General features: G+C 43.5%; 1 protein-coding gene across 3 annotated transcripts; it reads left to right on the top strand.

The window, feature by feature from the left end:
* Positions 1–2,931: 2,931 nt before the first annotated feature.
* ints1 (integrator complex subunit 1) lies at positions 2,932–21,307 on the top strand. 3 transcript variants are annotated; one of them, XM_054760266.1, is made up of 48 exons: positions 2,932–3,126; positions 3,368–3,487; positions 3,611–3,901; positions 3,974–4,170; positions 4,257–4,394; positions 4,470–4,629; positions 4,704–4,809; positions 4,889–5,075; positions 5,156–5,301; positions 6,332–6,473; positions 6,551–6,727; positions 6,806–6,914; positions 6,979–7,099; positions 7,178–7,255; positions 7,335–7,492; positions 7,583–7,679; positions 7,766–7,857; positions 8,105–8,165; positions 8,237–8,434; positions 8,509–8,638; positions 8,703–8,882; positions 8,960–9,109; positions 9,180–9,359; positions 9,447–9,551; positions 10,238–10,405; positions 10,494–10,605; positions 10,675–10,833; positions 10,910–11,056; positions 11,737–11,835; positions 11,936–12,060; positions 12,142–12,396; positions 12,468–12,627; positions 12,699–12,830; positions 12,902–13,070; positions 13,148–13,271; positions 13,338–13,453; positions 13,518–13,605; positions 13,681–13,931; positions 15,183–15,312; positions 15,767–15,900; positions 16,285–16,477; positions 16,546–16,670; positions 16,743–16,852; positions 16,928–17,041; positions 17,119–17,189; positions 17,784–17,875; positions 18,874–18,983; positions 19,726–21,306. In XM_054760266.1, exons 2-48 carry the CDS (start codon positions 3,433–3,435, stop codon positions 19,836–19,838), a joined length of 6,555 nt encoding a protein of 2,184 aa, XP_054616241.1. In that variant the 5' UTR covers positions 2,932–3,126; positions 3,368–3,432; the 3' UTR covers positions 19,839–21,306. The 3 variants fall into 3 exon arrangements, with proteins under 3 accessions (XP_054616241.1, XP_054616240.1, XP_054616239.1); XM_054760265.1 differs by having other exon boundaries at positions 13,145–13,271; XM_054760264.1 differs by having other exon boundaries at positions 13,148–13,453; positions 19,726–21,307.
* Positions 21,308–21,699: the final 392 nt, after the last annotated feature.

The following is a 21,699-nucleotide window of genomic DNA, read 5'->3' as shown; positions in this document are numbered from 1 at the left end:
CACTACTATCGATATCGGAATCGACCCACCAACCCTTGCTAAACGGTGCAGGCTGCATAGTTCAAGCAAGGTGAACAGGGAGAGACACTCGGCCAATAAAGCATATTTTTATGGACCTGTTGTTATCATAAGGCCAGGGCCGCCGCCAGGAATTCTAGGCCCCATGAAAAAAAATCTCCTTGCCAGGGGCCCCTGAAATTGTCCTAACATTTCCCCTGTATAAGTCTCACTCGCTACATTAGCATCTTTATGCCTGAACAACAATGCATTCATTCTAATACAACATCCAAACTATTTAGCTATAACTTGCACTGTACTATAACTTGTATTTGTACATATACTGTATAGAAGACTCACTCCAGGCCCAGCTCTTTCACCTGGTTGCCTCTTCGCTACTGATTGAAGTCGGCCTCATAGTGAGTGACTCAACAGCTAAACGATCTTCTTCCTCTGTGTTTAGCATGTGGTGGAGCTGCTGCTTGACTGGAAACCTCGCATCTGGCCTGCAGTGCATTTCTTTAAGAAACATCATCAGATGAGTAACCTGCTTTAATTTCAGCCATCATTTGGCCATCACGTGGGAAGTAGCTGAAGGGTACTGCTTCCGTGCAGAGCTAGAGCTCAACACCAGTCCCCAAATTGCACCTCATTCTCCCGTTTTGAGGGGTTTATGATATTTCCAGTCAAAATCTACATAAAACTGCAATTCACCAACTACTTTTCCCCGCTCACTTGGGTATTAGAGCACATGAGGAAACCTAGCAGGTGTCCGCTGATATACATTGTGGTCATCTACATCAGGATATTATTTGATTGTCACTGACTGCAAACAAATTTCTATTAGATTGTGTGCTATAAGATGTCATAATAATATTAAACATTACTGTGTCCGTATTCCTTATGTATTATATTAAAGAAAATAAATTCACAATAAAAATCTTTTATCTTTATCTGTAGTTATTGTTGTATTTTTTTTAAAATAAATTCTAATTCGACTTAATTTGAATTTTAAATAATTTTATTATTTTATTGCATGGTCATGATGTGTATATTTGTAACCATTGTTTTATTTAAATAAAATAAATAATACAAATAAAATTAAAATACAAAAATGTGCAATAAAAATCTATATATGTAATGATATAATATGACCATATAGCGGTATCTTTATATTTATATTATTTTTAATATATTAATATATTAAATTGATTTATATATTTTTATTCATGTATATTTAATTTATTAATTTATTGTGTTGTATTGTAGTACAAGAAGCAAAATAAAAATATGCACTACAAAAATGTATCTACAGTATTATAAATATATCATTTTAGACTTATAGTACTAATAATTATTATTATGTACTGGTATCATTCATATAGAATTGCTATTTTATTGTATCTTGATCCTAAAAATACTCTCTTGGCAGCTGTAACTTTCACTTGCACCAATGGTGATGTGTCACTTTTCACATCACTTTACTCATTTTCTTCCACAGATGACGTGGATCTCACAGGCTCTGTGTCCACCTCCACCAGAACACAGAGAACCAGACATCCGAACTGTGCGGTCCAGGCACTCACGGCCAGTTTTCGATTACAGGAAGTCACATTGAGTCACTAATCTTACTTTTTTGTCTGACTCACACTTAGTTTGAAATATGATCTGGCACCAAGAGGCCTCCCGGTATACCACCCTCACCATCACCCCCCCTTGAGCTTCAAACGAGGCTTGACACTGACTATTCATGACGTGGGTCAGCAGCGTAAAAAACACACTCAAATCACTTTTTCCCCCATCCAGATGTTTTGGCATTGTCTTGGATGTGTTGCTAAGCCAGAGACATAATATCATAAGTACACTGGTGGACTCGGGCTTTCTTTTTTGGACTATGTACTGAACATTCCGCTGACTTCACCCCAAAAAAACACATGAAAACACTTTACGTAACCGGCTGAATGGAAACTAGCATTTTACATTGGAAGCCACTGGCAGCAGCTATAGCGGGACTATTTAAAGTATTTAAATCTCGGGAATACTGTATGTTCAGGATATTGGGAACTTGTTGATCATATCCGAAGGAGAGACTTGCCAAGCTTGTAACGGCTAAGCAAGGTTTGAGGAATGAGCAAAGCTTCTGACTATGGGTGGGACCACTTGAAGGGTGGCAAAGTGTTGTTTTCTTTCTGATCAAGCAGAATTCAGACCCTCAGGGATGATTACGCCACCGATGAAGACTATTACACGCACAATGAACTCATCTGACTGAAGCGTCCTTTCCAGACGGCCGACCTGCTTCTGTTCACTTTGTACTTTGCATTCTACAAAGGCCACATACACATCAAAAAGTAACCTCAAACATGCAAGAAACTGCAGACTCATTAAAGTAGAATGGAAACGGCTGCCATCTAGTGTTAGATTAGCGTAATTAAAAACATATCACGTTTACCTGTGCAGTACCTTCTTTCAGTCAAACAAGATATACAGTACACTATATTTGAGTTAATAATACTAATACTGATTTAAATAGATTTAGTTTAAACTTAGAAGACGGTAAATATGTTCCGAAAGTATTTTGACTATGGCTGGATGCCAAATCATCAATGTGTGTTAATAATAATGCTACTTTATAGTCTATTAATGTATGGCAATCATGTCATCATTATGTAGTGTAATAATATGACACAATATGGTAGAGCTGCATGATGTTGGCTCGCTTTAGAATGGGAAGGTGTACCTTAACTTGTAGTTGGTGATTATGATTACAATATAGATTTTAATTTAGTCCTAAAAAGCGTCAAGAAAGTTGAAAACTCGTGTAAAAGTAGGCTTGATTTTACTGTATATTATCTAAAATCGTCAGTTTCATTTACTGACGCTAGGTGGCAGCATGTCATTGCAATGCTTGTTGCCTTCCATGTTTAAGTCAGCGAAGCAGACGCCACCAGCAGTAACAACGCTGCACTTCTTCAATATCTGTGTGACAATTACCGACATTATATTAATATAGTGAGGACTAATCACGATCATTTTTTGAGGCGGTTTAAATCCCTTAAGCTATTTTTTTAATTGAGTTGGCTGCAAACCATCGACTTCGTTTGGTTAGCTCAGAAGTCCCATGAAGCTGTGAGTTAGCCTTTCTTGTTGTCATTAGCCTAGCATCTTTTCACCTGTACTACAAATCTTGTACTACAAATTAGCAGCAGCTGTCAAATGACTTGAAATACTATTATAACCTGACAGTAAATCTAATGTTATGTATGATTTTTACAGCAGTATTCTAGACGCAGCTAACTAGTTAAATACGCTATTCGGCGTGTAAACAGTAATGACTTATAATTAAAAGTGTGTGTTTTCTCACTCTTAGACCATATTATCATTTGAAATCATACATGGACCACCTGCTTTGCTAATTTGAGACACTTGGTGAAGATGAATCGTCCAAAACCAACAGCCCTGCGGCGTCCCAGTGCTGCAAAAACATCAGGTAAGATGCTGCATTTGATTGTTAAAGAAGACATGATTATTATCGGCTTTACGTGTGTTATTAAAGGTATATGAGATGTAATAGTGGTGTAAGCAATGAGATTCAAACTTTATCTTTCCCTAGGTCATCCCCCACCTGGAGATTTCATTGCTCTGGGCTCCAAGAACCAAGGTGGCGAATCCAAAGCCCCCGCGGTCCTCCTGAAGCCAGCTGCCGCAGTTTTACCAGCAGACCGGAAGAGAGAGACTTCCTCCGCAACCCCATCCTCATCGGGTCTCTCCAGCCTCGCCAAGCGGCCCAAGCTTTCCACCACCCCGCCAATCAGCGCCCTGGGACGGCTTGCTGATGTTGTAGCTGCAGACAAGAGGGCCATATCACCCTCCATTAAGGAGCCATCGGTGATACCAATTGAAGGTAACTCACAGACACAGCTTCCACGTATTTTAAATGCCTCAAAATGCGAAACAAATGTATGGTGATTGTCAGTGTCACCGGCGCTGCTGCTGGATGAGATCGAGGCCGCGGAGTCGGAGGGAAATGACGACCGCATTGAGGGGCTGCTGTGCGGAGCGGTGAAGCAGCTCAAGATGAACAGGGCCAAGCCGGACATCACGCTGTACCTCAGCCTCATGTTCCTGGCCAAAATCAAACCCAACGTGTTTGCCACAGAAGGAATCATCGAGGTACGGGCTTCATTTGTGGAATGAACAATAATGTCAGATTTCCAAAGCCTTACTAAACCTGAGAAAGTGGTTCTTCTTGTCCGAAGGCCTTGTGCAGCCTGCTGCGACGAGATGCTTCCATCAACTTTAAAGCAAAAGGAAACAGTCTTGTGTCTGTGCTCGCCTGCAATCTGCTGATGGCCGCCTATGAAGAGGACGAGAACTGGCCTGAGATATTTGTCAAAGTGAGACTTCGCTGAGACCCCGCTGATCTTTTGTGCTGTTTTCTTGGAGGTTTTCATAGGACATGCGTGTTTCAGGTGTACATCGAAGACTCCCTGGGGGAAAGAATCTGGGTGGACAGCTCTCACTGCAAGAACTTTGTGGACAACATTCAGACGGCGTTCGGCACCAAGATGCCACCTAAAAGCATGCTGCTGCAAGCCGACACGGGTCGAGCCGGTGGCGATCTCAGTGCAGGTGCAGTGCACTGACCTAAGGCATTGAATTGTTTTTTTTACATGCCGTAAATACCCTGTTCGCCTTGACTGTAGGTAGCAGTCCTCATCCATCAACTCCTGATGAGGACGACAGCCAGGCCGAATTACTGATAGCTGAGGAGAAACTCAGTCCTGAGGATGAAGGGCAGGTTATGCCAAGGTATAATGTCAAAAATACTGTTCAGTAGATTTGTTTTTTTATTAATTATTTCTAAGGGTCGCTCTCCGGCTCAACGCAGGTATGAGGAACTAGCGGAGAGTGTGGAGGACTACGTGCTGGACGTCCTCAGGGATCAGTTGAACCGCCGGCAGCCGATGGACAACGTGTCCCGCAACCTGCTGCGCCTGCTGACTGCCGCGTGCGGATACAAAGAGGCCCGACTCATGGCAGTGCAAAGGCTGGAGATGTGGCTCCAGAACCCAAAGGTACTAGGACGTTCTATGTAGCGTCAAAGCATAATGCAGCACTCTTCACGTGGTGTTGTGTTTTTTTTTCCTGCGTGCAGTTGACCCGACCAGCTCAGGACCTCCTCATGTCGCTGTGTATGAACTGCAACACACACGGAGCGGATGACATGGAGGTGATCTCCAACCTAATCAAGATCCGACTCAAGCCCAAAGTGCTCCTCAACCACTACATGCTGTGTGTCAGGTATCTATCAGACTGGGCTTGTTGGTGTAAATTATATTGAAATACAGCGGCACCTCGGTTTTCATCATTAATCCGTTCCAAAATGTCAGAGGAAAACCGAAACTTATAAAACTCAATTTCACACAACACAAAACACATTTTATCGAGAATAATTGTTGTTTTATCATTGGATATACATAAGAATGACAAATGAAATGGATAAATGAACATTCAACACGCCTTTCACCTTAATTGAAGACTTTATTGAAAGAGTGTTCTATGTACAAATAAACCACACACACGCACACATAATAAATATGATTAAAGGATTCCCTGGTCCAAATCTGTCTAGTGTCCCAGCTGTAAAAGAACCATTATCAATTGCTTTGTTTGGGCATTGTTTGGTAATATGAAAACCAGAGACATGTTTTTGGCAATCATTTTCCTCAAAAACTACGAAAACCCGGATGTATGAAAACCCATGTTCCACTATAGATCACTTCAGTTGCATAGATAAAATTCTGTGAGCTTTACGACCCTAGATTTTTCATTTCTTCTCCCATAGCTGTTAGAAAACTCAAATGTGCTTGCTTACATCATAGTAAATTATTCAGTTGACTAAGTATGAATTAATTCATATTACCGCAGCTTGAAAATGTTGCCGAAGCTTGAAAATGTATTATGGAAGTTCCTCAAAAGTACTTTAAATTGACCTCTTGACAGTGTAAACATATACTAATGGTACAGTAGTAAAGAGCAGAACCACACTGCTGTAAAAGAGCTTCAAACTGACTGTTGCTTTGGCCTTGAATCTTCGTCTTTTACTTAGTACATCAGTGGTTTCTTTTTTCTTTTTCAGGACATTCCAAATGGTTGCACTGGCTATGACCAATGTTTGTGCAATGGTTCAGATTTGTTTTCCATCTTCTCTCTGCGTCACAATTGCTTGTTTTTCACCTATAGACAGATGTCTGGTTTTCATGTTGTTTTCACCTCTAAATGCAGTCTACACAGCTTTAAACTGACTGTTGCTTTTGGCTTGACTCTTCAGGGAGCTACTGAATGCACACAGGGACAACCTGGCCACTATGGTGAAGCTGGTCATCTTCAACGAACTGTCCAATGCCAGAAACCCCAACAACATGCAGGTTCTCCACACTGTGCTGCAGCACAGCCCAGAGCAGGCACCAAAGGCATGTTTATTCTTTTGTCATTTCCTTTTGGATATACAATGTCAGGATGTTCAACGCTAATTCTTTTGTGTTTGCAGTTCTTGGCAATGGTGTTCCAAGATCTGCTCACCAACAAGGACGACTACCTCCGCGCCTCACGAGCCCTGCTGAGGGAGATCATCAAACAGACTAAACATGAAATCAATTTCCAGTCCTTCTGCTTTGGCTTGATGCAGGAGAGGAAGGAGGCCAGCTACGTGGACATGGAGTTCAAAGTAAACGTGTTATCCCTGATTCTCGTCATACTCATTCGCTTCCACATTCTAGGCTGACTATGCTTGACTGTCCTGTAGGAGCGCTTTGTGATCCAGGTGACCGATTTACTGACCGTCTCCATGATGTTGGGCATCACAGCTCAGGTCAAAGAAGCTGGCATTGCTTGGGACAAAGGAGAGAAGAAGAGTGAGTTCTGATTACATCTTTTACACGTGGCCTCTCCGTGAATCAGCCTCTTGCTTTGGTACAGATCTGGAGGTCCTGAGGTCCTTTCAGAATCAGATTGCCTCCATTCAAAGGGATGCCGTGTGGTGGCTGCACTCCGTGGTTCCTACCATCAGCAAAGTGGGCGCCAAGGACTACGTCCACTGGTTTGTATCTGTGTGTCTGAGCAGCGTTTTTCAACTCAATCCACTGTCATGGAGCTCTGATTTCTCTCGTATTTGCAGCCTTCACAAAGTGCTTTTTACAGAGCAACCAGAGACCTACTACAAGTGGGACAACTGGCCGCCAGAGAGCGACAGAAAGTGAGTGACCATTTGCTAGCTGGGCTTGGATTTGTTGACTGGACTGAGCTGTTCGGTGAGTCGTTTTTCTGCTCCTCAGTTTCTTCCTGCGCCTCTGCTCCGAGGTGCCCCTGCTTGAGGACACGCTGATGCGCATTCTGGTCATCGGGTTGTCCCGTGATCTGCCACTGGGCCCGGCGGATGCCATGGAGCTCGCCGACCACCTGGTCAAGAGGGCGGCTGGCGTTCAGTCAGACGGTGCGTAAATACCCTCAAAAACCTTTTACGGAAATGAGGCTTGATTTTAAAAACTCCAACACTGGGATTATTTCACCTCCTGTCAAACAGATCTGGAGGTCCTCGTTGTGGAGCGGATCCAGCTCATTGATGCCGTGCTCAATCTGTGTACATACCACCACCCAGAAAACATCCAGCTGCCCGCAGGGTACTCAGCTTTTAGCTTTTAAGGCACTCAACATGTCGCACAGGTTTACACTTTTAAGTATAACAAATGACTCTAAATGTTTAAAGGTACCAGCCGCCAAATTTGGCAATATGCACCCTGTATTGGAAGGCTTGGCTGCTGCTGCTGGTGGTGGCTGCATTCAATCCACAGAAAATAGGTAATGTAGGCACAGTTTATAATCTGCATATTGACAAAAGTATTGGGACACCTGGAAGTTACACCAACGAGAAGTGAAAATGTAAGAAAATATGGAGTTTGTCCAAACCTTTTCCACAAAGGGTCACATACCGAAAAATAAAATGATGCAAGGGCCACTTTGATATTTTTTTTCCCAACTATTTCCAACACTCACCTCATCTCTCACAGCACAGGGTGTGTTTACCATCTTCTATTTTATTCTGCAGGCTTGGCCGCCTGGGATGGTTACCCCACCTTAAAAATGCTCATGGAGATGGTTATGACAAAGTAGGTGCCTTGGTCCCTATTGCATCTTTTTCTCAAAATGATGCAAAAGCTTAACGTTCATGCCTCCACAGTAACTACACGTACCCGCCGTGCACCGTGGCGGATGACGACACGAAGACAGACATGATCAGCCGCGAGCTGCAGATCTCTCAACGGGAAAAGCAAGAGATTCTGGCCTTCGAGAGCCACCTTGCCGCCGCCTCCACAAAGCAGACCATCACAGAGAGCAACAGCCTCCTGCTTTCACAGCTTACCAGTCTGGACCCGCAGTACGATCACGTGACGCAACCCGAACACACATGTAGCTTCTAAACATAAATCAGTGCGTTTTCTTTGTTTTCAGGGGTCCTCCTCGTCGACCTCCACCTCAGGTGCAGGAGCAAGTGAAGACACTCAACCAGTCCCTACGCCTCGGCCACCTTCTTTGCCGTAGTCGCAACCCGGACTTCCTGCTCAACATCATACAGAGACAGGTCAACTTGCAAACGAGAAGAGGGTTGAAGAGAAGAAGAGCTCTAAGTTTCACTTTTCATACAGGCCTCCTCTCAGTCCATGCCATGGCTGGCTGATCTGGTCCAGTCCAGCGAGGGGTCCTTAGATGTGCTTCCTGTGCAGTGCCTGTGTGAGTTTCTCCTGCATGACGCTGCGGATGACAGCCTGCAAATAGATGACGATGACGAGGGAGGGAGCAAAGAGCAGAAGGCCAAGAAGAGACAAGTATTGTCATCATTCCATCACACTTTTCATGCATTTGTCTCCATTTAACTGAATCACAAATTGTGGTTTCCCACCAGAGACAACAAAAACAAAGACAGCTCCTTGGGCGTCTTCAGGATCTTTTGCTAGGACCAAAAGCTGACGAGCAAACGACATGCGAAGTGCTGGATTACTTCCTGCGACGTCTCAGCTCCTCTCAGGTGGCATCAAGAGTGCTGGCGATGAAGGTAATCCTGTTATTATCAATTAACTTGTGCTCAAAACCTAATTTATCATACACTGCGCACTCGCCTGCAGGGTTTGGCACTGGTTCTGACTGAAGGAGGCCTCAAAGATGGAGAGGAACGTGACCAGCCCATGGAGGAAGATTCTGCTGATGCTGAGCTCCTGCCGGGGTACCAGTGGCTGTTGCAGGACCTCCCGAAGCTGCCCATGTTTGACAGCGTCCGAGGCATGACGTCCACCGCCCTACAGCAGGTCTGCATTCCTGGCATCTAAACATTTGAACAGGATCAGCAGGAGAGAGTTTGCTTTTAAAGCCTGTCTCTCCTTCCTCGCCACAAGGCCATTCATATGGAGACAGATCCTCAGACTATCAGCGCTTATCTCATCTACCTCTCCCAGCATGCACCAGTGGAGGAGCAGGCTTCTCACAATGACCTGGCTTTGGTAAACACTACAACATAATGTGAACAATATGAATTGTAATTCATCTTTTCCACAATTTTTTGCTTTCAACTTTATGTGAACATTTTGGAGAAGGAAAGGTTTAGTGTGAGTGAGTGACCTCTGACTTGACCATCTGGATGATTATGTTTAAAATTCAATTAAATGCTTTGCTCAGACGAAATGCATTGTGGGAAAACTTAAAAAGTGTGTTTTCCATTGTAAACTCGTTTTGGTTTGTATATTTATTAGGTACTTCTTTTGAGTGTTACGTTCCTGTGTAATGAGTTTAGTGTTGTTTGTAAAATGACACCATGAGTCAGACTGAGTAATGACCTGCAATTTCTAATGGGTTGACAAGCTTGTCGTGAGTTTTTTCAATATTTTTATTTATTTATTTATTTTTTTACAGTAGCTCATGATTGGCTCCTGTCAAAGAGCTGTCCGGTCCTCACGGACTTGTGCGCGCCACAGTATTCCTTTTTATGACATGGGCATGTGCGGCTTATGTGCGGCTTATATATGTGCAAATATGTTTCTTCTAAATTTAGTGCTTGCGGAATTTACGGTAAAAAGGGAGGAACCAACTTCATGTTGTCTTCCATTTTTCACTTCCTGTTGGTGGAATGGATGTTTCCAGTAGGTTTGTCTCTATAATGTCCTAACACAGATGCGTGTCTTCTCTGCAGGACGTCGCCCGGCTCATCGTGGAGCGCTCGACCATCATGAACAGCCTGTTCTCCAAGCACTCCTGTAGACCCGAATCGGAGGCCGTTCTCAGCGCTTTCCTCTCCATCTTCTCAGCCTACATTAGGAGGATGAGGAAGACCAAAGAAGGGGAGGATCTGTATAGCTGGGTACAGTCCTTCTCATGAAGATCAAGTTTGATGAACTCACTGTTGGATCTTTTGCTGAACGATTTCTGTTTGTTTGGGTTTTTTCCAGTCAGAATCTCAAGATCAGGTGTTTCTGCGATGGACCACAGGGGAAACCGCCACAATGCACATCCTTGTCGTCCATGCGATGGTCATCCTTCTTACACTGGGACCCCCTAAAGGTAGTTTTAAGAAATCTGAACATGTTTAGTTTATGTGTATCATTATGCCTGTCTGTGTCATCGCTACAGGGGAGAGTGACTTCTACAGTCTTTTGGATATTTGGTTCCCTGACAAGAAACCTTTACCCACCGCCTTCCTGGTGGACACGTCAGAGGAGGCCCTACTGCTGCCCGATTGGTTGAAACTGAGGATGATCCGATCCGAAGTGTCTCGATTAGTGGATGCAGGTACCTCTTTAGGTGAAAATCTGCGTCTTCTCCCATCGGTTTGCCTTGTTTTAACACTTTCGGTGTCCTCCTTCAGCTTTGCAGGACCTGGAGCCTCAGCAGTTGCTTCTCTTCGTTCAGTCGTTTGGCATTCCGGTCTCAAGCATGAGTAAACTGCTGCAGTATTTGGACCAGGCTGTCTCTCATGATCCACAGTCACTGGAGCAGAACATCATGGACAAACGTAAGAGTCGGCTGCAAGTAATACTCCTAATTAGAGATGTTCAGTATGGGCTTTCATTACTGATATCAATTGATACTGACATAGGGAGCAGCTCTTCCCTCAAACACATTATGCTTCTACTGGATGCTGTTCACAAATGAACACTGTTTGTGTAAAACAAGACAAATACTGCAGTGCTTAATCCAAGTTTTTGAATAAGTGACATAACGCTGATTAGAATTATTGCAGGAACATGCCTTAATCCCCCCCGAATAACCAGCGCTTTATGACTTAAGTTTTGGTTTTCCTGACTTTTCATGTTGTTTCCTGCTTTGTGCTATTTTTGTGGTTATCTGTTTTCTGTTTGGTGTGAGGCACAGCTGCTTTGCGGTCACTGGAAAGTGCGTGCAGCGGTGTGTTTCTCATTAGTAGTCAGCGCTACTATTTAGGTGCAATGGAATTACATGCAAAGAGCAAACTTAACACTAATTGCAAATTGCATATTTACAAGCCAAAGGTGAAATTTAGAAATAATTCCAGACAGCAGATATGCTGAGGTTGTTGCTCAGTGGGGTACAGTGAAGTTTGATGACAACTCACTGGTGCACCGTCAAATTTGATACCAATATGATGCAATGCTGAATTTTTATGCCTACTCCTCATTGAGATTCATATTTAAATGTGTTTTTTTTCCCCAACAGACTACATGGCCCACCTTGTCGAGGTGCAGCATGAGCGTGGTGCCACCGGGGGGCACACTTTCCACAGCTTGCTGAGCACCTCTCTTCCTACGCACAGAGGTCAGGTGCCTCCAGCTGCTTATGCAGAGCCAATGTCAACTCATAGTATGTCAAAAATGAATGAAAGCGACTTATATCCTGCTGTCACTGCTTCTCACAGATGCCGCTGAAACAAGTAAAGCCAAAGTTACAGTGGAAACGCCCCATGGTTCTATTAAGATGAGAGCAGCCGCTCAGCTTCCTGTCGTCGGTCCTGATGATGATCTGACAGGATTGATTCTTCGGGTGTGTATCGCAATAATATCTTGTCACATGTTACCCTTATTCTAAACCTACGGAGCCACCCCGACCTGACTTTTCCTGCAGATATTCCCATTGAAGGCGGAGCCGCGCTGGCACGGCCCACCTCCCAATCAGCTGTCCCTGGCCTTGCAGCAAGCTCTGGCCAAAGAGATCATGCGAGCCAAGCAGGGCCACATTCACCAGGGCGGGCTGGCGTTCCGTCTCCTGCAGGCCATCGCAGCTCTGCTCACCTCAACCCACGCTGGACAAATCGTCCTGTCCATGCACCGTAACCATGCCCTCTCCTGCCCGCTCATGCGCCAGCTTCACCTCTACCAGGTAAACACGGCTCACTTCAAATCTCAGTTTCTATTGTTTTACACCAATTTAACCCTCTTTCATGTTGCCAGCGCCTTGTGCTGCAGGATGTTTCTTTCTCCTCACTGTTCCTCAAGGTCAGTGTTGAGATGCTGATCTGGCTTGACAATCCATCTGTGGAGGTGGGGCCACTGAAGACCCTGCTCAAGTCCTTTATTGGCCAGAACTCTCACACACACAGATACAATGATGGTGAGCACCTTTCTTGCATGTTTTAAGATGGACTGTATTTATTTGTAACCAGTGATTTTTATTTTTTGCAGTACGCTCAGGCTTCCTTCACCTGGATGAGACACTGGCATATCGCAGTGACACAGAGGTGCCGCTTAGAGCCATCATAGCGATGCTTAAAGCAGGAGAGAGATGTAACGCGGAGGCGGAGCTCATTGGAAAAGGTATTAATGAATGTTAATGAGTGCTAATTTCAGATTAACTCAGTGTGCTGTTTTATTGATCATTCTTCCAGTGCTACAAGGGCTGATGGAGGCCAAGTCCCCTTATTTGGAAGAACTGCTGTCTCTCTTGATGACTGTCGGTACACAGAATGGGACAGCCGGCCCCGTTGCCATGGTGATATCATTGCTGCTGCAGGAAAGTGAGGAGCGGGCCGTGAAGAAGGATGCAAATGCAAACAGGTGAGCACCATAGAATGTTGTTTCTGTTTGCAGCTCTGCTGATGTAAATGTTATTGTTCTCTCATCTTTGCCAGCAGCTCCGAGGTGGCAAAATCCGGGTTGAGCTCAGGGCTGCTGGTGGACTGGATGGAGTATTTGGACCCTGAGGTTACATCTGTGTGTCCTGACCTTCAGCAGAAACTCTTGTTTGCCATCAATAAGGTGAGAACCTCCCCATCTTGTATCCCGCTGCAGTGGCTGATGCATCTTACTGTGTCTCTGTCTCAGGCACGGGGCACTCCGGCCTACAGGCCTTACCTTCTGGCCCTGCTCACGCATCAGTCCAACTGGTCCACATTGCTGCAGTGCATCAGCGCCCTGCTCAGCAAGAGAAAAGACTACAAGTAATATTGCATAGTGTGCATTTTGTACTACCGTGCTTCTCATATTGACTAAAACGCCTTTCAGATTGGACCCGACTTCTGCTCTGGATTTCCTGTGGGCGTGCAGCCACATCCCGCGCATCTGGCAAGGACGCGACCAGAAGATCTCTCAAGTAGGTTCCAGTCCGGTTGTCATCTCCCTTGAACACCACCCTCCAGTTTCATGCATTTCTGTGTTTTCCCCACAGAAGAAAACAGAGAAATTTGTATTGCGGCTCAGCTCCGAGGAGCTCATCAGCCTGGTGGATCTGATCCTGGCCGAGTCGGAGCTCAACGTCCGCAATTCCACGCACGATGAGCAGAGCGTTGCGGAGGAAGCCTGCTGCTCTCTCATCCAGGCCAGGCTGCCTCTCCTCCGCTCGTACTGTAACGGCCGTCTGGAGAACATCAAGAAAGTGTCCGAGTACCTCATCAGCTGCACCAAGAAGTGGGAGGACAGGTTGGTGGTCTCACTGATGAAATTATGTCTGCTTTGTAGTAAGGGTCGAGAACTTGGTTGAACAGAAAAATGTTGTTATATTAATAAAACACACGATCATGGTCTCAAAGCTATCCAGCAAGTGCAATCTTGAACTAATGTAACTTCTCACTTGTCTGCCCCAAAAGTCGGCAATGTTATCTTTGTAATGTTTTGATACAGCTCTGCTATTGCAGTTTATTAGCTGGTGCAGGTCTACCTTACATATGAGAGCATACTTCACATTGTTGTAGAGCTACAGTGTATTCTTCTCCCCAATTAGCCACACCAGTGAGTGTTTTTATCTCACCACTGATTAACTTGGGTCCAAATCGCACCCGATGTTGCTTCCACGGTGCTGATGAACTCTACAGCCTCCTCCTCTGTCAGCCACAATGCCGCGGACCGGGAAAAAACCCGATAATTAGGTCTATTGGTGTGAAATTAAAACCGGCAGAAGTCGTCGGCACCGTGATCTCTTTAAAAGCTCAGCGTCTTATAATGAAGCCGAGAGGATTAAGGCTGGAGTGCTAAACTCGCCTGTGTTGTGAGCCGCTGTCAGAGATCAGGGTGCAACTCTTTGTGGAGGCCAACCCATTTCTTTTTTTTTTTTTTTTTTTTTTTTTTTTTTTTTTTTACCAACGTGTCTGTGCTTATTAAAAGCGCTTTAATGAGGAAACTTTGGCCAAGGTCAGACAAAATTAGCTCTCGAATTACAGAATTTTTTTGAAAGTCTGGGCAGGAGTGGATGCTGGTGAAAACACGGCCTCATAAACACAAAGTAAAGATGCTCGGCCTTGTATTGAGTGGATGTTGTGCGCAGTCTTCACCGCCAGATAAGCTGCTGTTGATTCCAATTACACAGCAACAACAAGACTCTCTTTACTCAAGGTCGCTCCGGCTGCTATAAACTGTCTCGTTAGCGGAGTTCAACTCTCTTAAGAGGATTTTCATGAAACTGCAACAGACATGAAGGCAAATAAATACGTTGTTGCTTTTCATGTACTTAGTTTGTCTAACTGCATGTGAATTCTTGTCATTTGTGGACGGACACAAAAGATGATTGTGGGCTCTGATCTTGTATCAAGAAGCTGGGGAAAAGTGTCACTTTCATGATGTTAATACCAGTATACAGTCGCGCTAGCTCGAGGGATTAAAAGTGGTGGTAGGGGAGGTCATTTTATTTGCTGTTAGCATGTGACTAACTGTGCTTGTTCCTGTTCAACGTCTCAGCGCCATGAGTAAGCGCTGTCAGAACCTGCTGCTCCAGATCTACCTCCACTTCCCAGAGGTCATCCAGCATGTCGCCTTGCCTGAGGGCACGTTAAGCAGCGGGGGCACAGCGGACGGCAGCACCTGCAAGGTAAACCCAGTGCAGCGCAGTGTCTTAGGTGCCCTTACAGTGACTGTATTCCAGCTGCCTAGAGGCCGTCAACATTCCATTACAGGCTAGATTCCTTTTTGAGTACGCTGACGTAACGCACGTTCGAGTTTTTTTTTTTTTTTGTCAGCTAATGATAGCGATTTGGCAAAGTTTAGCTACTAACATTAGCGATCATTGAATGTGTAGCATATTATAACAACATAATGGACATGTACGTGCATACCAAAAGCCATGAAGTCATTAAGGCCAGTTATTTTATTCGTGCCTAATGAAAATTCACGTCAATTTTTATGCTGTTTAATTTGTAATTGTGAAAATCACAATGATCACACTGATGTTCTTATATTTCTTTGTTTTAAAAAAAAACAGTCACACAGTCCTTTTTAAGAAATAATTTTTTTCAACCTGAAATAACCGTTCTGTATTTTATCAGCTTGATGTCCTGGTCCACCGTCTGGTCACGCTGCTCGCTGATGTAGGAGACTCAAAATCGGCAGAGGGTCGTGTTTCTGATGCCAACCTTGCATGTAGGAAGCTAGCTGTGTCACATCCTGTCCTCTTGCTCAGGTGAGAAGTAGGGCTGCACTGATCCACATGTTTTCACTTCCGATCCTGATGCCTGAATTTGGAAATCTGCGAGCTACAATTCCGATACTCGAGCTCTGTTTGCTTTAGTATGCAGCCATGTCAAAAGAATAGCAGCAAATGTCAAACATCACACATGCCTTCCAGGTCACTGGAGAAGACTACTTTTGCTCATATTCTTCTGGCTATGTTTGCTGACAACATTAAAGGACAGATGTAGTTCATGTGTATTACGCTGACCTCGGAACCCGATATCGATACTTGATCAGATCGGCCCCATCCCTAGTGAAAAGACCCACCAGCTTTTTTCATTTATTCATTTGTGTCCAATCTTTATTGACTTGGCTTTTCTTTACATGTTTCCAGGCACCTGCCCATGATCGCAGGCCTTCTTCATGGTCGCATTCACCTAAACTTGCGTGAGTTCCGGCAGCAGAACCACATGACATTCTTCAGCAATGTCCTGGCTATCCTGGAGCTGCTGCAGCCCCTGGTATTCCACGCCGACCACCAGAGGGCGCTTCAAGACTGCCTCTTGTCCTTCATGAAGGTCCTGAAGGTAGGTGTAAAGCAAAAGTGGAGCTGCTTGGCTGACATTTTTTTAACATGGTCACTGTCTGATTACAGAACTTTCAAAGGAGTCGTTCCCCCTTAGTCATCATCAATAAGTTCCTCCAGTTTACGCAAAAGTACATTACCCATGATGCAGCAGCTGCTATCCCATATTTGCAGAGGCACTCTGACATACTGCAGTAAGTCATCTAATGATACATAATATAAATCATACAACGATACAAATGTGTCTCTGTGACCTCCTCTTCCAGGAGCATGAGTGCTGAAAATCCAGACTTGGTCCAGTTGAAGTCTCTCCTGGCCGGACTCACTCTTCCTGTAAAGAGCTCTTCCATAGAGGTCACTGCAGAAGACAGAGATGGTAACTCAACCTCCATTTCTAAAATGGATGTGATGACCCCCGTAGATTACAATTTTCATTATTCATCAACCCCAGATGAGGTGGCGGCCGGTTCCCTCCCTATGGTCAACATCTCCGCATCGGTTCCTTTAAGTGGCGCTGACATGACAAAATATCTGAAGAAGATGTCGAGAGGGGAGGCCGTGGAGGGTGAGGCACAATCGGCAGCTTTGGCATCAGAATGACAGAATGACTCATGCGGTGTTTTTGCTTTTCTTCCTCCGCAGACGTGTTGGAAGTGTTGACGGAGGTGGATGAGAAGTCAAGGAGGAGCCCGGAGATCATCCAGTACTTCATCGTGAGTCACTGAGCAAATACAACAGAAGAGAGGAGAGTGCTTACACATTTTCACTTGCCAAATCCAGCATGGCTTTTGCTTTGAACTCTAAAATAAAAATCAGCTTTACAGATGCCACGTCTACTTTGTAGGTCGTATGTGTTGTGGTAAAAAAGTGGTGTACTATGACACATGCTGATATCAGAAGAGATTAATTACTGCTACCCAGTGCAGGGGTCGGCAACCTTTTACCATCAAAAAAGCCATTTTGCCTCCTCTTCCAGTAAAAACACAGCTTTTAAAGTTGTAAAAACTGTAATCTTTTTGCAACAGAAAAATTTAACAAACAGAAATGCAGTGTGCATGTGTAGGCCTACTCTGAAATAAGGGAGCCGCAACAAGGAGGCTGAAGAGCCACATGCGTCTCCGAAGCCACGGGTTGCCGACCTCTGACCTGGTGGTATTTCCTGTTGTTTTTTTCTGAATAGAATAAAAGGTGTTTATTTGGGGTCTGACCTTTATCCAAGTGGAGGTTGCATGGGGCATTTAAATGTTCAATCGTAAACAATTTTAATGACGTCAGTGTGTGTTTTCTCATCAAAATGTTCCTGGCAGAACGACCTGCAGAGACTTATGACGTCTCCTGAGGAACTGTGCCGGAATATCGCCTTCAACCTAGCGCTGCGCTGCATCCAGAATAATCCCAGGTACTGTGTGTGGCAACCAAATTTCGCCTGCCTAAAGTGGAGAGGATTCCATTAAAAATGTTTTTCAGTGTAACCTCTCTTTTCGTACGATAAAAAATGTTTTTCAGTGTAACCTCTGTTTTCGTACGGGCCGTTTTTTGTACGATTCGGTTTTTGACAAAAATCATTGCCAAAAATATGTCTTGGCTATTATCCAATCCACTTTAATTATATAGCATATTTTATAAACACAGTTTCCAAAGTGCTGAACGAACTAGTAAAACAATAAATAGTAAAAACTAAAAGTACAAATTAGTGGAATAAAAGCTAGTAAATCAAATAAAAACAAACATATTTAGACCAACTATTAAAAGCAATAAATAAAACCCATTTTAAAAAATGATATGGCCAAACAGTGCACCTAACACTGTTTTTGGGGAGTTGTTTATTTGCTCGTAGAACCCACACAGAACGACGAGTAACCCATTTCTCTCTCCTTCCTTACTCTAATTAGCACAGTGTGCCATAAGCTGGTGAGGCATTCAAGCGCACTGAATATTTCTGAATGTTAGATGAATCAGAACCTTCTTCAGTAAATGTAAAAGTGACTTTAAATGTTCTTTAATCCATTTCCTTGGTCATTTATATGTATTTTGCGTTGTTTTCTGCATGTAAAACTATAATTATCCATCCATCCATTTTCTGTGCTGCTTGTCCTCACTAGGGTTGGAGCGGATTAATGACAAAAACGGAGGTTCCACTGTATTTTTTTATGCTGCCTTGTAGTGTTCCCATGCAAATGGTGTTTAATCACATTTTTAGAATGTCGCGAGCCAATAAATTACTTATTTTAAGCCCCGGACCTTACTTGGGGCACCTGTGCCCTAACTGATTAATTTTTTCTTTTAGTAACAATGTTTTCTTACGAAGAAAACTGTGCCATTGTTTAATAACTGTACATACAGTATTTCTTATTGTCATACAAGTGTAAAAGAAAAAAAAACTTCTATGTCTTGCAGCTTGGCCACTGACTTCCTGCCAACGTTCATGTACTGTATAGGCAGCGGCGACTTTGACGTGGTGCAGACGGCCCTGAGGAATCTTCCTGAATATGTGCTGCTCTGTCAAGGTAAGAGGACGCATCCACATCAACAGGATTGCGTGTAGCTCCTTGGGATGACCACACCACATACCGTATTTTCCTGACTATATGTCGCATCAGTCGAAAAATGCATCACGAACAGAAAAAAAACATATATAGTTCCCGTTTATCTCACAAAATACAAGGCCAAGAACAGACATTTAATCTAGAAAGGCAAGGCTTTACAGGCAGAATAGGTGCGTCCCATCCCATTATGTTGATTCTTAGCTGCTTCTTTTTATCTGTTTTTATATCTTTAGAATGCACAGAAAACAAATATGTGTGTTGTCCCACATAAGGATTGTGGATGATGGCCAAAATAAAAAAAAAGTGCACATTTATTCAGCTACGCAATAGCAGAAACAACATACCTGGGAGGTTGAATAGGCAAAAATAACATTAACAATTAACAAGTCAGCGACTCCAAAGTTACTGGTAAGAAAGTTCACCGAGCTCTCGATCTCATTGCACATCACCAAATCCATTAAATTCTTCATCCTCTGTGTCGCGAGCCTAGGCCCATCGCGCCCTCTCGTGGCTGTTGACTCTTAACGTTCACTCCTTGGTTCATAACAGCACAATGAATTAACATTTAAAATGTGGCACCCGACTGAGTCGCAGGGCCAGACAAACTATGAAGAAAGTGTGACTTATTGTCTGGAAAATATAACACACGTCCAAACCTACATCCGTGTGAGTTTTGTTGTGTTTGTTCTCCTCCCTTCTCCAGAGCATGCAGACATCTTACTCCACAAGGCGTTCTTAGTGGGCGTCTACGGACAAATCGACACCAGTTCTATGATCTCAGAGTCCATGAAGGTCCTTCACATGGAAGCAATTTAGATTATTTTGTATTTTAACCACACACTTCTTTGATTCTCAGTGCCAATTACATTTTTACTCTCCCAAATATGAAATTAGGCTTTGGCCAGGGTTTGAATTTATATGAATTTCAGTCACCGAAACATTTGTGACTTTTAAACGAAAAACCACAAAGCCATTCATTCCTTTGTCCCCAAGCCGCAATGTTTTCCTGTCACCTAAAAAGCATTTATGAAGCACACCCCGGTGAATAAAAGGACTGACACAATCTGCCTTTGAGTGAGTAGTGGAACAAATTTTATGCAGCCGCTCATTGCATCAAAAAAAAAAAAGATGACTTGAAATTGTAAATAAAACATCCTACCAGCTACCAAACCCAATTATTAACTCTGTGTCAGAAGGAAAAAAAAATGATGCTAAGCGGGCGCCTTTCAATTGGTTGCAGACAAAGCGGCAAGCAGCTGTCACGCTGCGTGGCGGCTCGCTCCTCACCGGCGTGCGGCAGACAGATTAAAAGGCGCGATGAACATGCTGCGATGGAAACCATTTTGCCATGAAAGTGTGTCTTGTTTAGAGCTGTGCTTCCGACTTCATCTGAAAGACTCCTGATGGAGCGCAAAGAGCCCAGTCAAACAATGCAGGCATGCGGGCCGAAAACGAGGAAAGTGGACTCCCCCTTTGGGGACAAATTGACCGTGGCGGTAATTGTTCAATCATTTCCAGCCAAAGGTCCGCTTTGATGACGTGATACGAGTCAGACCCTCAGACTGCCACTGGGTGTTGTGTTACACGGAACATGAGGATGAGGCTGAGGCATGCCCGCACTCGTCACTCAGTGGAAGCTGTCACTCAGAAATAAAAGGAAAATAACATACATTCAGCTTTTAGCACTTTACACCCCATTGTATTACACTGTAACGTAGGAACAAGGCTTTCTCCCCCCACATAAACCTTTTAGTACATTACTCTCAACGCGCAGTGTATCATTTCTACCACTAGGGGTCTCTGAAACAAAAGAAAGTAGTCCGGTGAAGCTTTCTGTCATTGATGTGCTTTACCTTTTTTGCTAAAACCAATGCAATGTAGTTTTAAGATGAGATAAGCAGTTATATACTGTATATAGCAACTTATCAAAGGGCCGTTTATTTACCTAAATTGCAGTTAATTGGAAGCAGGCGGTAATTGGAGATAATCTTTCTTATATGGGAAATTATTTTTACAGGGTGATTGAAAAGTAACTCCCTATTTTAAAATACTTAAAATTCTGTTGTTTGTTCTTTATTGCATGACCTTTTGTGACTTTCTTTGGGGCGGGTGGTAAGTCTACTGTACCAAACATAAGATTTTGGAGGGCAGATCTGAGAACTCATCTCTTCCATCCAATAAGAGTTCCTGATGAAATCCGTTGATGCGATTCCTGGGTAGCTCTAGAAGAAGCCGGTAGCGATTTCTGGTGCCCACATCGACTTTCAACTAATTTGAACAGTTACTTGTAAAAAAAAAAAATATATATATATATATATATATATATATATATATATATATATATATATATGGTTATTGCGAACATGCATACAGTTTACATTGAATGCTTCATGTTACAATTCACAATTCCACATGTCCGAAAAGGAGTGGGAAGCAGAAGAGTTTATTTAATCCTACCCCCTCTCCTTATCACATCAATTGCTAATACATATGTTCACTTCCTGTATGCAACATACACTAATTCACTGTATACTTATTCTTCCATACAATAATTTATTATTGTTATTGTTACTATCATCACTATTATCATTACTGTTTTTTTTAAAACAAAAACAAAAAAGTTCTTTCTCTTTGCCCTATTGATATCCAAATCTGTATGTGAGTGTCATTGAATGTA

The sequence above is a fragment of the Dunckerocampus dactyliophorus genome, chromosome 18 (assembly GCF_027744805.1).
Source record: "Dunckerocampus dactyliophorus isolate RoL2022-P2 chromosome 18, RoL_Ddac_1.1, whole genome shotgun sequence".
NCBI lineage: Eukaryota > Metazoa > Chordata > Actinopteri > Syngnathiformes > Syngnathidae > Dunckerocampus > Dunckerocampus dactyliophorus.
The sequence above is the reverse complement of the archived record's forward strand: the minus strand, read 5'-3'. Positions and strand labels throughout refer to the sequence as shown.

What these genes read in the sequence shown, in the direction of transcription:
- ints1 (XM_054760264.1), top strand. Translation starts at nt 3,433, where the DNA reads ATGAATCGTCCAAAACCAACAGCCCTGCGGCGTCCCAGTGCTGCAAAA. An exon ending in ACGTGGACATGGAGTTCAAA is followed by an intron (nt 6,728 to 6,805) that starts GTAAACGTGTTA and finishes ACTGTCCTGTAG; the next exon opens with GAGCGCTTTGTGATCCAGGT. An exon ending in CCGCCAGAGAGCGACAGAAA is followed by an intron (nt 7,256 to 7,334) that starts GTGAGTGACCAT and finishes TCTGCTCCTCAG; the next exon opens with TTTCTTCCTGCGCCTCTGCT.